This window comes from Eschrichtius robustus, chromosome 10 (assembly GCF_028021215.1).
Source record: "Eschrichtius robustus isolate mEscRob2 chromosome 10, mEscRob2.pri, whole genome shotgun sequence".
NCBI lineage: Eukaryota > Metazoa > Chordata > Mammalia > Artiodactyla > Eschrichtiidae > Eschrichtius > Eschrichtius robustus.
The window spans coordinates 83224524-83241291 of NC_090833.1; the positions used below are offsets into that span (position 1 = coordinate 83224524).

At 42.7% G+C, this 16768-nt stretch overlaps 1 protein-coding gene across 1 annotated transcript in view; it reads right to left on the bottom strand.

Annotated features, from left to right (window-relative positions):
- The window catches only part of SLC28A3 (solute carrier family 28 member 3), a 57285-nt gene that overhangs the window by 11013 nt on the left and 29504 nt on the right, over positions 1 to 16768 (bottom strand). The window contains exons 3-11 of the mRNA XM_068553117.1: positions 15768 to 15850; positions 12688 to 12779; positions 11080 to 11269; positions 9874 to 10018; positions 8506 to 8619; positions 7817 to 7894; positions 4863 to 4943; positions 3398 to 3478; positions 1105 to 1230 (exon numbers count right to left, since the gene is read on the bottom strand). Of these exons, the coding sequence (XP_068409218.1) occupies positions 1105 to 1230; positions 3398 to 3478; positions 4863 to 4943; positions 7817 to 7894; positions 8506 to 8619; positions 9874 to 10018; positions 11080 to 11269; positions 12688 to 12779; positions 15768 to 15850 (990 nt within the window). The remainder of the gene's footprint in view (positions 1 to 1104; positions 1231 to 3397; positions 3479 to 4862; positions 4944 to 7816; positions 7895 to 8505; positions 8620 to 9873; positions 10019 to 11079; positions 11270 to 12687; positions 12780 to 15767; positions 15851 to 16768) is intronic.

Below are 16768 nucleotides of genomic sequence, written 5' to 3' on the forward strand. Positions count from 1 at the left end.
TGCAGGTCTACTTAAACTCTTCCCCTTTCCCTTCCCACATCCTTATCTTGTTTCTGGATTCTCTTCCCTGTATTTTCAGAATTATAGAATCTGCACCTCCCTCCCCACTCCCATTCCACACAGCACAGTTTTGTAGGTAGAATTCCTACAGCAATCCATCTATGGAGTCAGTCAAACTGGTATTCCTGAGGCCTCCTTCACCCTTTTTTTCTTCCCTCTTCCTACTGATTCGTTCTGTGAGGCTCAGATGAAGTCCTGGAATGAAACTTGCCTATCTTGTAAGAATTCCTCATCACCTGGACCACACAGCTGCTGTGTTATTCCATTTCTCCACTGGGGGTTGTAAATAAGCCCTGTGCTCAGGACATGTGCACCAGTTACCATAACGTTCTTCAGCGCCATCCCATAGACCACCTGCTCTCAAACTGGGCTATACATTGAAACCTGAGGATTGAAAAGAAATACTGATGCCTGGGTCTCGTCCCAAGAGATTCTGTTGAATTACTCTGGGGTATGGGCCTGGGTATTAGGGCTTTTAAAAGCTCCCAGGTGATTCTAACATGAAGTAAGTTTTGAGAATCAGTGCTGTAAGCCAGGAGTCAGAAAATGTTTTCTGTAGAGGGTGAATAGTTTTGGCTTTTAGGGCCACAACTACTCAAGTCTGTATCATAAAAGCTGCTTAGATAATGAACAGGATAGCTGGTTTCCAATCAAACTTTAGTTACAAAAAAAAAGAAGTGATCTAAATTTGGCCCATGGGCCATAGTTTGCTGACCACTGACCTAGATGGCCTTTAACTAGTGTCAGTAATAGTTTTTTTTTTTTTCACTTATTCAAATTTTCAGCCAAATCATAATATGATTTCATTCTGCTATGGTTGGATATAGTTCACATTTAGGTGGCAGAGATATGAGAGTGAAACACCAAGGCTCCTTGGGGTCACTCCATTCAAATGCCAAAGAAACTGTGACCAACTAGACAGCAAAATGAACACTCTTTTGCCCTTCTTATCTGGCAGCAATAGGAAAGGAAAAAGCAGAAATAACAATAGCAAAGGAAGAAGAGGTTGAATTTTTCCGTAAATTAATCCCCAAACATTCTTACCCCAAAAGAAATGTATGCGCCTAAGACACTTCCAGCAATGGTAGAGAACCCGGCGGCCATGACTGCGTGGAGTTCAGACTTGGTGACGTATGGTAAATACGGTCGGATCAGCAGTGGAGACTCTGTCTGGAAACAAAAAGTGATCAGATTAAACGTTCCCTCACAAGGACATGCTAATTTACTCAAAATTCCATTCTCTACAGCAGTATTTCTAAGAGTGGACTTCAGACCAACTCTATCAGCTTGACTCAGGAACTCGTTTGACATGCAAATTCTCAAATTTATTGAATCAGAAACTCTGGGGCTGGGTCCAGCAGTAGTGTTTTAACAAGGCTTCCTGGTGGTTCCGATGCGTGCTCATGTTTGAGAACCCACACCATCGTTGTCTGGGTCTTTTGGACTCCAGGGCAGTGTGCATACAGAGTCACGTGTCAAGTTCGCAAAGCCAATTCACATAAGGCTCTCACCTAGCCTAGGATTGGACTGTGATGGCTTAGTACTGTTTTCTAAGGTTGGAGCACCATGGGCCAAGTAACTGCCCAGTGGTCTGGCCTTGGGAACTGTGATTCCCAAACCTCTGTGACTTCCTATCTTCCAGCTTCATCTCAACAGACCCTAAACCTCTTTGCTGATACTATAGGGAAACAAGACACAAGTATGAAAAAATACCAGCAATAACATATACCGGTGCCCACAGGCCCATTCCTAATTGAGAATCAGAGACCCCCCTCTTCCCCTTGCACAGAAAGGAATCAATTAGAGTGTAGTTGTAAAGGCTTGAGTCCCATTAAGGAGGGCAGGTGGCCTGCAGCATGGGCTCTCCATAAATAATAGCTGTACTTTTAGCATATTAAGTATCAAATTGAGCACCACAGAAGCATGTGTGCAATTTTACAATTTTCCCCTCATTATTTCTAATTGTGCTATGAGATTGAGTGTGTTGAGCTTCAATTTATGGACCAAATAGAAACTCAGTACATGAGCCCTCTTACCCTGCAGGTAGGAGTAATCAACTCAAGATGGTGCCCTAATTAATCCTGACAGATTTTATGGCTATAATTATAACAATTTCAACTCCTGGGGAAAGAAGTATGGGCCCAACTCTAAAGACTTTGCTCCAGACTAGTAAGCTGGGCTTACCAATCAGAAGGCTCAGCCTGCCTGGAGCAGTTGTATAAGCCTACTGATCTGGAGCCATGTGTTTTTCTGGGTGACTTGATTTTTGCTTCGAGTTCAATTTCTTTGCACAGCCGTGCTAGCAAGTATTCACACTTGGTTTCCTTGGTGTGTGATTCCATTCTGCCTGAAGCCATATATCCTGAACGATGAGGATGATTATTACCATTTCTTACTGATCTACCCCTTCGGAATGCTGCCATTTTGAGGGACAGAACTTGGCAACATATTTCTTTGCTTAAATGGACTTTGGGCAAAAGAGCATCTATTGGGACTTCCCTGGTGGCACAGTGGATAAGACTCCACACTCTCAATGCAGGGTGCCCAGGTTCGATCCCTGGTCAGGGAACTAGATCCCACATGCATGCTGCAACTAAGAGTTTGCATGCCACAACTAAGGAGCCCGCGTGTCACAACTAAGGAGCCCTCCTGCAGCAACTAAGACCCAGTGCAACCAAATAAATAAGTAAATAAATAAATTTTTTTTTTAAAAAAGAGCATTTATCCACGTGATGGATAAGGAAGGTGAAAATACTTTTGCTTAACAGCATTTTTCTTCAGGCTCAGCAAAGAGACTGTTCAGATAAGTTGAGAATGAGCTTAAGTATTTATATGGCTGCATGGTGTTGGTGGAAAACACTTTTTGGTCTCTTTCGTTGCCACAAGCATTATACTACAGAGTGTGAGGCTGCCTGTTACATGTTTGCAGCTTCAAGATAAATGGTGAACTCCATTTGAGTGGATGAGCTGCTAGCCTCTGACGGGTGGGCCAGAAACCTCAACAATTCAGTTAATTCAGAAAGGACTTACTTACTGAGAATCTATACATGAGAAGCCCTATGCTTTGATAAAATGCTTCAATCTTTCTTCCTCTCCATAAATTTTCAAGGACCCAAATTCCGCACTAGTGCATTGACACTCTTAGAAGGGCGCTCTCTCGCTCTCTCTCTCCCTTTCTCTCTCCTTGGAATCTGGACATTGTCAATATTGAGCATTCATTATCTTGACACCCTTTCCCCTACACTAAAAGAAATAACACCGTCATATTTTTTTATTTCTCTTTCTGGATAAAGTATCCATTTTAGCAAGTGTTTTGTTTTTTGATATTACAACTTACCTGTCCAACAAATATATTGCCAGAAGCAACTACAGATTCAACAGGAGATGTTCCCATAGTCACTAGCATTACCCATCCAACCTAAAAGGCAAAAAAGGATAAAGTCAGTAAAGAACCATTTGTATACACAGAACTTCAAAGTAGGGATAAAAATCTTTAAACTGGAGGAAAATACTGAGGCCTTCAACAATTGTACTAAACTTGAGTATACCTTATATAGTCCATAGTGCAGGCTGATCAAATCCTATTTGAGTGGTAAGTCTGAGTCATTGTATATACTTTGAACACTATACAATGTCTATTGAAATGTCTATTTCATACATGTAAAGTTTTTTGAATATCTACTGTATACAGGTAATAAGTTGTAATAATTGCTAACAGTCATGGCAGTCTTCACAGCATTCCAGGCACTGTTTTAAGCCATTGTTCTGAGTAATGCATTTAATCCTCACAATAAGCCTTTGAGGGAGGTCCTATAATTAGGCCCATTTTACAGAAGAGGAAACCAAGGCACAGAACAGTTTAGTTGTTCTGTCAAAGTTTGCCCAGCTAATAAGTAATGGAATGTAGTTGAGGTTTGGCCTTTTCTACTTAACTCTCAAACAAACATGGTTGATGGTCCCAATCTGTAGTGGTCCTTCCAACCAGAGACTGTGGTGCCCACCTCAGAATGGGGACTTCCTGTTGCATCCTCTCTCCTTCCTTCCTACGTCGATGTGGACACAGGGATGCTGAATGTTTAAACTGACAATCAGAAAACTATGCGCCCTGGTGCTCTTGCTGAAACTTTTAATTCTGCTGGTATTCTGGCTCTCTCTCTCTTTTTCCATTTTATTTATTTACAGGGATCAAAAGAGGGCTGTGTCTGTGCCCAAGCCCTGTATACACTGCCTTGCTCTCATGTGCATTCAAACTAGCTTACAAATTTCTGAGTTTTGTGATCTAACATGATGTAGGACTGACAGCTGCTGGGGCAGCAGAACTGAGGTTAACTTTTCAGACCTAAAAAAAAAAAAAATTGTGTGCTTACAAAAATCCCTCAGGAGAAAAGATCAGCTTCCCCTTCTTGCTTTGATTCTCTAGCAACTCCTAGACCAGGAGGGTCCACTTTCGTTATCACCTGAGGATAAGCAGTGACTCTGTGTAAGCCTTGAGTAGATAGCCAAGATGAAGGGACAATCAGGTCCCCATCTCTTGGAGTCAATTCTTTGGCTAACGGAATAACCGCTTCATGAAGGTGCTCAGTGTGTTGCAAGTCACAGCTCTATTAGAAGTCCTGGAGATAAAATTCCCTCTGTGGACCCATGTAGGATTTTTGGGTTTAAATCTAATAACTTGGGGTGGGCGTGGATCTTGGTACGAAGGGAAAGGTACTTTGGAAAAACACAGATAAAAGGCATTCAAGACTTTGTCCCTGTGATAATCAGCTCTACACCGGTCACCCACGGCCTTCTAGTCCTGGTACCTTTTTAATGATCCACTGCATCAATCCAAGGTAGTACAACATGGACATCACAGTGCTGAAGAAAACCACGATGGGCAGGACCTGGGGGTGGTGGTGGGTAAGAGTGGTCACAGGTTAACATTGGCCCCAGCAGTATTAGTAGCTTTCAGATCAGTCTCCTTCTTTCTGCCTCCTTTTCCCCCTCTGAAACGTCATCAAAATACTGGAAACTCCTCTTGAACTAAACAACGTTTTTAACAGGCAACTTCCCCATCTATAGTCTCTTACTCTAATTTGTTCTGGATAAGCTTGAGTCTACTTCATAGGAAACTTGACTTAAAAAAAAAAAAAATCCTGCTATGATGAGCTTTTCTTACTTTAGTTTCTAAGAGAAGGAATGACGTTTTGGGGGGAATTTGTAATAATTAGATCAAGACACTGAAAGCCACTGGCAGATATTCTTGTTGTTCTGATATTAAACAGACATGGGTTTCACTACTTATTAGCAAAGTAACCTGGGTCACGATTAAGTGTGAGCTACCTCAGATCCTTATTCACAATAGTGACACAGTAGGTGCTTAGACAATGCCTTGTATAAAGCAAGCATTCATGGATTTAGCTTTTAGAATAATAACTATTTTACCTATAGATCTTTGAATCACTATACAAACTCTGGAAACTAGTTTACTTCTGTGTTAACAAAGGTTGTCTTTTTCTAGATCCGATTTTCCTGATGCTCTTTGGATGCCTTCAATGCAGCCTGTGTGTCTACAGGGAAGAGTTTCTACCCTGCATAGACCACACAGGGCTGTGGTCTGGGTCCCTCCGCACCCCTACTCCATTGTTCCCCTTCCCCTCTGTTCCCAGATAAATGGCCAGGGACAAGCTGCCACCAGAGACACAGAATGGCCAAGGACAATTTGTACAGGATCTAATTTAGAAAAATCTATTAATAATATATATTAAAAGACTTTTTGTGCCATTATTCAGAGCTCGCTCACTTATGTGATTTTATTGGCTTTAATGGGCAGGCAGAGCCTTCCTGAAAGATTCAGGGAGTTAAAGGGGCTCATTCCCACAATGTTCCCACAGGAATCTGCTTTGCCAGAAAGGATGGAGGCTACTGCCCTGGGGGCAGAGGGTGGGGGGAGGTCTGAAGACACTGGTGCAGTCTGGGCAGCAAGTCCCTCCTTCTCCGTGACATTATTTTTTGTAATTCTGGATTCAATTCATGATAGGAGCATATTTCTATCTCAATTTGTAAACATTTGACCTTTCAGAGATGGCTTAGTTATCTCAGCACCAAAGTATCAAATCAGCAGTTTAAAAAAAGATTCAGCATAGCAGTTGGCCTAACCGATGCCGAGGTAATTTGGAGGTAAATTTGGAGTCCCCGAGTAAGAAAACAATGAAGGAGTGTAGGAACAATAGCACACCACAAAAAAGAAATCTGAAGGAAAAGCCAAATGCATCTTTCTGACTCATCGACAAGGATTTGCAGGGACTTCCCAGAGGAAGGTGAGCTTCCTGGGGCTGGGGGAGGCCTGGGAGAGAATCGATTAGGCCTGAGCATGGGGCCAAGTTGCCAAGTTGCCTTTCGCCTGTAAAATAACATCCCTCCTTTGGTTGGGAGGAGGCCCAGCTTGCAGGCCTGCCAAGGTGAAGGCTGTGCTGAAGGAGAGAGGGGAAAGGTTAAGCAAGGGGATGGCTCTGGAAGAACAGAGCTTGATGTGGGTGACCAGCTGTCCCTGTTTGTCTGGGATTAAGGAGTTTCCTGACTGCAGGGCTGTCACTGAGCTTGGACTGGGGAGGCATTAGCAGCCATATGTCTATTCACTGCCAGGGACCTAATGTTCTTTACCCTGAAATCTCAGATACTATTACCCCGTATGATCTTTTTTAAAATAATTAATTAATTAATTAATTAATTTTTGGCTGTGTTGGGTCCTTGTTGCTGTGCGCGGGCTTTCTCTAGTTGCAGGGAGAGGGGGCTACTCTTTGTTGTGGTGTGTGGGCTTCTCATTGCGGTGGCTTCTCTTGCTGCAGAGCACGGGCTCCAGGTGTGCGGGCTTCAGTAGTTGTGGCATGCAGGCTCAGTAGTTGTGGTGCACAGGCTTAGTTGCTCCATGGCATGTGGGATCTTCCCGGACCAGGGCTCGAACCCGTGTCCCCTGCATTGGCAGGCGGATTCTTAACCACTGCGCCACCAGGGAAGTTCCCCCCCCCCATATGATATTTCATAACTATCTCAGCAAATGCTACAAGACATCCAAAAGTACAGGCATACCTTGTTTTATTGTGCTTTGCTTTATTGCGCTTCTCGGAGGTTGTGTTTTTTACAAACTGAAGGATTTTGGTAAACCTTCGTTGAGCAAGTCTGTAGGCGCCATTTTTCCAACAGCGTTTGCTCACTTTGTGTCTCTGGGTCACATTTCGGTAATTCTCACAATATTTCAAACTTTTCATTATTATTATATTTGTTATGGTGATCAGTGATCTTTGATGTTACTATTGTAATTGTTTTGGCATTTTTTTTAGCAGTAAAGTATTTTTTAATTAACGTATGTACTTTTTTCAGACATACTGCTATTGCACACTTACTAGACTACAGTAGAGTATAAACATAACTTATATGAGCTGGGAAACCAAAAAATTTTTGACTGGCTTTACTGCGGTATTAATTTTATTGTGGTGGTCTGGAACCGAACCGGCAATATCTCTGAGGTATGCCTGTGTTTCAGTATTCCTGACTTCCTCTAGATGTTTCCCTTAATGTTACTGTAAAAAAAATAAAATGTTTTCAGTCCACTGACTTCAGGTAAAGGAGAAAGCCCAGTGATGGGCTGTGTCCCTATGACATGCCTGGAAGGTATATGCCTGGGTTCTGATCAGTTAGGTTCTATCTGAACATCTACAAAGACTGAGAAGTTACTGAAAAGGAAGTGTCTACATAGAAAAAAAGTGTTTGGCTTTACCTTAAATGCAAAAAAGTGGTCTTCATATTTCTCACCAAAGACAAATGAGGCGCCAGCATTAGTGTACTCCAGGAACGTCTGAGTTAAAGAAAGGAAAAGAGCAGATCATTACAAGCACTAAAGACGTAGTTACCATCCACAGGACCTACGGCTCTGCAGAGGGTGGGGACTCAGAAAACTTGTGGGATAGACTTGGAGAGCTGATTTTGTCAACTTTCCCCCTCCAGTGGATGGCCTGGAAGTATATCGTAGAACTATAACTTCATACAGGTTTCCTGGCGTTTCTGACATTCACTCTGACTCTAGGGTGCTAAAGAATAAGCTGGGTGTGGTAACTTGCTCCAGAAGCCACAGATGGTACATGGGAGGTACTGGTTGCCACTAGATGCAAAGAAGCCTGTTTCTCTGTTGGGGGAAACACCTTAGAAGAGTGACACCCCTCAGGCAGGATGAAGGGGTCAAATGGGATTGAGGAGTGATGTAGTGGATGGTATGGGTAAGAGACAACCAGAATATTAATAAACTACACGGATTAACATAAACAAAGTTATTTGTCTAATTCATGCTATGGAATTAAAATTTGGGTCAACTAATGCAGACAAATAAAGCTATTTCTGACATGTCTTGAGGGTTATATTCAAATGTTAAAAGCACTATAAAAGCAAGGCATTCTTTTGAACCAAACTTACCTGAACTTGTTTCCCCAGCCAATCAAAAGCCATAAATCCAGGTTCTGTCCTTAGTATCAAAAGCCCAAGAAGAAACTGTAATCCAATACCCCAAAAGACAGGCCTCCAGTAAACCTATACAGAAATAGGAAGAGATATAGGTTATTAGAAAATGAATGCTGAACTCAGCATAAATGCCCAGAGGATCACTATTTCCTTGGAAGCTTCTCAGATGTGGCCCGTGATCCACCTTCTTTCGGAGGCCAAAGCAGTTGTGAGCAGAGAATCCCTCCATAGAATCACACCTAAAAATCTCAGGGTTGTGTTCCCTCTTCATAAACCTGAGATTAAGCCTTCAGTCCCAGGAGCGTATGTAACCATTTTGTCACGATAAAATCACTTAGACACAAAGAGTAGTCTTAGAAGGGCCATTAAAGGAGGAAGAATCTGGCCTTCCCGGTCATGCTGTAAATGTTAGATACATATAATTATTTCCCCATCTGGAAAATGGAAAGGTCGAACATGACTTCTCTGTGTGTCCAAGGTTTGTTGATTTGACAATTTGTAAGTGAATTAAGTGAAATTCCACCCTGTTGAGAGGCTCTCATTTCACAGTAAAAGGAACCAATTAACTCTAATGCAGACCCAGGGAGTGCAGTGGTAATGGACAATCAAGTGCTTTCATTTTTGGAGTAGAGATGAGTGGCCTGCAAAGAACTATGGGATTGGAGGCACAGAAAATAGCAGAGATGGTCACCTGCACGGGGCAAAGAATTTGGATTGTATCAGGTGGCTTTGGTTTTGATTAATGCTCTTTTCTTGGATCAACCTTTCAGCCAGTAAAGTCTTCCAGGGTTTGCCATTATGAATCATATGTGAAAGTTTTGATATCTCAGAATTCTTGCCCATTTATTGGGTTACAGGCTGACAGAACAAGGGTGAGAATTGAATTCTGTGTGAACAAAACTTAAGGACAAATTTTTGGAGTAAAATAGCCTCAATGGCAAATACAAATTTGATAAACTGCAGAATCCAATGGTAGAATATTAGATTATTTGTTGGTCTGGGGAAATCTGAATCAAAATGGATGCGTTTTCTTTGTATGTGTGTTTGATGGGGGGGAAGGGGGTACATGAGTAGAAATCGAACTTGACAGGAGAGAGTATCTCACTGGTTGAGCAACTGGAAAATTACTGAGAATGAAAAATGAGAGAGTAACAGTATTATTAACGTTCAGGAAAAGGGCACCTTAGCCACTTAAATATCATAGCAAGGTAAGAAAAATATTGAATAACAGTTCAACTCTCTCATACTCATTATTTTGAGCAATTTACACATGAGGAAAAAAAAGAGGGAAAAAGACCAAGAAATGATCGATTTCATGCTTACTTTGGTTGGGTGCTTGGAAAATAGAAATGTCAGGATAATGTACATTATGAGTCCACCGAAGGACACCAGCTGCTGTTGGCCCAATTTGGCGGTGTCAAAGACCAGCCAGAAAATAACTCCCAGGATCAGGCAGCCCCAAATCACCCTAAGAGAACAAAGAAAGAGGCTTTGGCATCATTTGCTGTGCTGACTTTAAAATTTTAAACAGGCTTCAACTAACAAACAAAAAATATTGAGTAACACACCCTGGTACCAGGAAATTATGCTTCTAGAAATTGCAAGAGACTCTTTTTGGGTGTAGCTAAAAAGGCACATAGTCAAAAAATGAAGCAATGTGTCCCTTTACTCCACAACACTTGGGCCCTTTGCCAGTTCAAGGATATATAAAGGGGTCAGAGAGGAGAAACGATGCTTGGAGAGGAAGTCCCACGATTTCTTTGCGAGAGCTGCTGGGCGTCTTCATTTTGGGAGATGGGGGAAGCGTTACCTTCTTCCCTTCAAGGGAGAGCTTGAAATGTGTCCTCTGCATTGGAGACCTCACCCAAGCCTCAGAGAGCTAAGTCAGGCTTTAGCCTGGGTTCTGACTCCTTGGGGAATCTAGTGGGCATACGATAGCACTGAATCAGTGGATGGCAGAGCCAGAGAGGGTTGCCCTGTTGGGATTGTACAACCCTGGTTTATTAGGCCAAGAATGTGTGAACTTTCCTGGTAGATTCCATGTGGGCCACACTGGGGAGAATGGGTTCTGGGTCCTACCCTGTAGGGCCACCTGGAGAGAGAGGAGGTCCCACAGAGAGAGGCTGAAAGAAAAGCCCTGAATGGTCACTTGCAGGACAGGGGGTCCTATAAGAGAGAGTTGGCTTTACTAATTCACAGACCTTTCCTCCCAAAGAGTCCAGATTCGTGCCCAGAGCAGAAAGCCACCTCTCCAAGTCAGAACCGTCCCAACTTTTGGACAACATTTTATCATTTAGTGGCACTTGAAATTAAGACAGTTTGTAGGGACATTTGAGCACATCTTGCCTTATCTAGGCCTTGATGTCCTGCTTGTAAAATGAAGGCATTTTTTTAACAGATTATTCCCTAGGTTGTTTCTAGCTTCAATATCCCATAAATGAGGAAGCAATTTCAGAACAAATCTATGGAACAGTGTTGGAAAAGACTAACGTCACTCTCAACCTCAGTAAGAGAACTAAGTGCATTTACCACTTCAGCCAGAACCAGTGGCTGTCCAGAAGCCTTTGTCCAGGAGAGAGGAACTGAGCGATTTGAGATTCATATTTGGCCATGAAGTGATCCCAGATCACAAAGAAGATGGCAACCACCGTGATCACGAAAAGAGGAAGGGCTCTGTTAAAGTTCAGCACACAGGCCGCAATCACTAGAGCCAGGTAACCTGTCGGAAGCAAATACAGACAGTGAACAGCACCAAATCAGCGGGAGACCAGCCTCCAGCATTTATCTGGCTCAGCAAAGGGCAGGTTCAATCAGGAAACCATTGAACGCAGGGGTGCTCTTGATATAGCTATAGGTGCCTCTGATTATAAGGACTATATTTTGGGTTTTTAAAAAAATTTTAAACAGTCTCACCAAGAATGCTAGGAGGACAGGGTGCTAGGTCTTTTTTTCTCAAACAACCTTCTGAATTCTTGAATCTTGTTGCTTGATCATTGGGGCTCTTGCTTAGTACTACTTTTTCTGATATTCAGACTCAGCAGGTGAGCTTCCGTCAGAGAAAGGCCAGACACTAAAGCAACTACTGGCAAAAAGGTATTGAGTCTTCTAGTTTGTAGCCCAGATTTGCCTAAGCTTGAGTAGGAAAATCTCTGAGTGTCACAACAACAATCCCTAAGTGCCACAGAATCTCTAAAGGAAAGAGGTGGGGCGATGACCAAGGTGATGGCTTTTGAAGATGATATTCTAGGATAAGAACAGCACGATTTTCCATTAAAGGTCAGCAAACAAGTCTTTGTTTCCAAGTTAAGTTTGGCCTACCACTTGTTTTTGTAGGTGGCAAGGACAGTTGTATATTTGTATTTTTATTCTACAAATAAAGTCGCCCTGGCACACAGCCACACCATCTGCTTACTTTGTACTACAATGGCATAGCTGTGTGGTTTTGAGTATGGTCTGCAAAATACTCTCTGAGCCAGTACAAAGAAAGCTTTCAATCCTGCTTACTCCCTGTTCTAGCTGTGTGAGCACCGGGAAACTACGGACCTCCGGGGGAGGGGGGGGGGCGGCAGCAGTCTTGCATAAATGTCTGTGGACTTGGGTGGGAGGGTTCACATTTTATAGACAGGAGTGTTCTTTGAAATGGGCCCTGGAGCCCTTTGTTTGGAGGGAGTCAAAACAGGACACCTGCTCATTTGTGAAGACAGTCTGGTCCTGCTTTCAAGTAAGAAGAGTGGGCTACATGACCCTAGGCTCCTTCTCGTGTTGTGTTTATATAAAGCATTGATTGATTACTTATATCACCCCTTCAATTAGGTTTCTGCCTTGTGATTATCACCATGTTTTCCAGTTACCTGAATTTGCAATATCCAACCCTCAAATCCATACCACAATAACAAAGTGAGAGTAGGTGACCTAAAAAATTAGCTGCTGGCTGCATAAACAGGACAGCAAAGCCATCTACATGGGCTTCTCTAGCTGAGACCCACCACTCAGGGCATCCTGGTTAAATTCTCTCCTCTCTGGATGATTCAGGGAAGTCAAGGGGAAGGGAAATATTTATTTGTTTTCTACAGAAAACTAATATTTGAGGGATCCTGGAAAAGAGACATTGGTATTCCATCCCCTTTTGTTATTTACCTGCTATTAAAATGCCCCAGGTCATGGACTTAAGGGTTCTTCGGTGTTCCCTACAAAAATCATAAACTGTACCACACTTCCTTTCCAGGCACCTGTAACAACACAAAAGCAAGAAGGCAGACAGAGGTAAACACCACATACACTACATAACCTGGCACGCTAAAGCTAGATAAGGCTTTGTAAATCAAGCAGGCAAACGCATTCATGAGGTATGTGTCCTACAAAATAGAAATAAGAAACTCATTTCATTTTAGACTAAAATCAGCCGTGGCTTGCTAACCTTTGCTGAATGGATGTGCCAAAGCCCTGAGGAATTACAGAGATGCAGAAAACATGCTCCTGGAAATAAAGCAGGGGACAGGATAACTAACCAGAAGCTAAGAATAAACCATAGGACGAGAGTGTTTCTCACTGTGCTAGGAGGGCCTCCACTAGCTTGTAAGCTGTCATGTAAATGTTGACTTAAAAAAAAAAATCCAATGGGGACTTCCTTGGTGGCGCAGTGGTTAAGAATCCACCTGCCAATGCAGGGGACATGAGTTCGAGCCCTAGTCTGGGAAGATCCCACATGCTTTGGAGCAACTAAGTCTATGCGCCATAACTACTGAGCCTGCGCTCTAGAGCCCATGAGCCACAACTACTGAGCCTGCATGCCACAACTACTGAAGCCCTCGCGCGTAGAGCCCATGCTCCGCAACAAGAGAAGCCACCTCAACGAAGAGTAGCCCCCGCTCGCTGCAACTAGAGAAAGCCCACGCACAGCATTGAAGACCCAACGCAGCCCCCCCAAAAAAATCCAATGAACTCTCATCCCTTCTGGTTCTCCCTTCTGGTTCCCAAAGTGTGAGCAAGCTGGAGATTCCCTGTCCTCAGTCACCACCCTGTTTAGCGGGAGGCTGACGGACTTCACAGGATGCTTACATGTAAAGTAGAATTTCGGAGATTTGAGGGCTGTTAACCAATGGGTTGTCATATAGCTTTTTCAGAACGTTCTGGAATGGTTGGTGTCTTTGTTTCTGCCCAGAGCTTTGTTACAGGGCAGTGTGTGGTGTGTGAGCCACGTGTGCATCTGATCACTTCTTCTGGGGAGGATGGTGTCCACCAGTGAGGGAGTCTGGAGAGGCCCCAGGCCTGTATCCATAGCAACTGTCCTTCCTTCTCCTGGGTGCTCCCGGTTGCCCCCCCCCCAGGCCCTCCACTTGCTCTGAAACCTGGCTTCCCTGCACATGTCTCTTTGCTCAATGTGCCTTCATTCTCCCACTTGAGACCAAATGGAAGGAATTTACTCACACATTTAATCATGACCACTTCCAGGCCACTGGACAGGATTTCTAAAACAACCCCTTCTCCTATATAGAAGATTCTCAATCCCCAGGATCTCAAAGGACTCAGCCCCCCGCTGGGAGCTCCCATCCCCTTGGTGAACACCTCCAGTTCCCTTCCCTCCAGCAGTCATGCCCCTGTGTCCAAATCTCAACCCCCTTCACGTTTCAGGGCACAGCTCAAGCCCTTTGCTTCTACAAAGCCTTCTTGCATTTCGTCAAACAGAGGCATTCCTCTGCGACTTATTCCTACTGTCTCCTTTGATTGTATTTTGTTATGAAGCCTTAACCGACTGTAACTTCGTGGAGAATAGGTGTCTGTGAGCCCAACACCAGCACCTTGGACATTGTGATTGACAGGCCTTTGTCAAATTCTCAGCTAAATGAAGTGGTAGTGCGTATTGCTTTTCTGGAACAATAGTTTATAGCCGTGGGTTGGGACCCATTAGTGGGTTGCGAAGTCAGTCACACAGTGCATGATGATCATCCTTAAACAAAAGAATAGGACATCTCAGAGGGTATCATACATAGTGACGACAGGCATTATTTCATGAAAATTTTGTCTTACGTATGTGTGTGAATATGTGTACTGAGAATTAGAAACACTGTTCTAGAACATATTGAGGGAATATAAGTATAGTAAAGACTAAATTTTTCATGGTCTAATTTAGGAAAGACTGCTGATGCATCATCCTCAGCTGTGGATATAGTGTTATAAAGTAGCAGCGTTGCAGGGCAGCATGTAATAGGGCACATCCATCTTCTTTAAGTTGAATTTATCAGATTTTTTAATTGCAAGGAATGTGTACAGTGCAATTTGACACTTCATAAAAGGAAGTACTGTAGCTAGAAATAGTCGCTTTGGCCACTTGGTTATCTAGGCTGAACAACTCCCAATCTCCTGGTGGTTGTTTTCCATCCATTAACACGGATGAAACTTGAGTACCTCTGACCACCCAAGAGAAGCTCTCAGCCCCCAGGATCAGAGATTCATAAAGTAAAACAAGGGATGAAACTAAGTTCAGGTTTCCAAGGTGGCAAATATTCTTGATGATGTATATGTGACAAGAGTTTTTGATCCGAATTCTGACTGACTCTGTCTTCTGATACATAAAAATAAAGTCCCTCAGAGACTTAGGAATTTACACCAAATTTAAATAGGAATTTAGAAAATTTACAAATACTTTCGTGTTATGATAGAGTACCAGACAATCTTGGACTGGGAATCAGAAGCTGAAATTTAAATTAGCTTTGTTCCACTAACCTTGGCTAAGTTACTTCTCTGAGCTTCATTTTTCTGATCCAAAATAATAATAATAATAATTTGTCTCACCTGCTAATGGGTGATAAGGACTCGGAACATTATGATATGACAAGGCAAGAGCAAGTTTGTTGGGATTTAAAGTGAATTGGATTTTTGAGAAATCAATTGCTTATTGATTGAACATTGTGAAGATGAATTAACTACTTTTGTATAGACTGGAGCAATTAGTTGGCAATTCACAGCTTTAATTAGAAGATTGTCCTAGATATTGGGTTCCCAGGACATTAGCAGTTTGAATTTACCACGTTGATTATTCTAGAGCTCCATTAATTTTTCTGAAAATGGTGTTGGGTGGGTAGTAGGGAGGAGAGATTGGTGGTGACCATCTCTGATAAATCATAATTAATGTTAAAAATTAGATGAGAATTAAAAAAGTGGCAAAACCACTGTGTTTAGGAGGTAAGTGTGGTTATTTCTGTGGTTTAAATCTGTACCCTTTTTGATGCGTCTCTTGGTCATCCTCCTCATCTTCATCATTTCTTGGAGAATCCTGCTCAATGGTGACTTGCTCTTCACCCTCGAAATCAAACATTGGAACAGAGATGGAATGATGAGAATCCTGAGCACAATGGACTCTGATCTCTTTTGCTCAGAATTTTGGCAAGGAAATTTTCCCAAAAGGTCCTTTTAAATTATTATGCAAGATGATTGCTCCAATTATCTATGCACAGACATTTTCCCCTTTGTCACAAAAAATCCAGGTTCATACATTTCTCCCTTTACTTCAGAAGGAGCCATTGGTATTTTCTCCATTTCTTCAGGGAGAGGGCTAATATCTCTGCGTTTAGTTCCTGTCTCTACATTCAACTCCTGCTCTGTTTTCAGGCAAGTGCTAAATGAAGTTAATACCAGAGGCTGCACAAATCTTCCGTAAGACTCTGCCAGCCCCACTTTCCAAAGGACTGAGACCAAGGCTGGTTTTATTTTCCTGGCAGCCCAAGGCTTGGTCTGCAGATGTGAACAGTAGCTCAGCATCTTCAAGAGCTGTTAAACTACCCTTGGGAACTAGGGTTCTTCTATCAGTTGGGTTAAAGGGAAATATTTCCCTTACTCAGCTAGCACTTGCTCTAACTGACTGAGTGAAGTATATACCTGGGCTATCTTTTATGGACAATCTTTCCACGTACTGTTTAGCTTTGAAATATCCATGACCCATCCTATTCTTGTGATGGTGGAGAGGATTTCCTGCGTCTCATCATTTTGCAATAATGTCTCAAACTGGTCCAGCTATTGTAAGCAAAGGCAAGGGAAGGTTGGGAGGAAGCTGGCAGATGTGGAGCAGTTTTGAACATGCTTTAAGAGGTATAATGCCAAATCTCAGCTCTAGCTTTTTGTCAGATCCCATGAGACCTTCAATTCTCTTTACTTTAACCCCCCCCCACCCCCCCAAAAAAAGAAATTAGTTATTAGCATGTCTCTGAGCTGAAAGGATCCT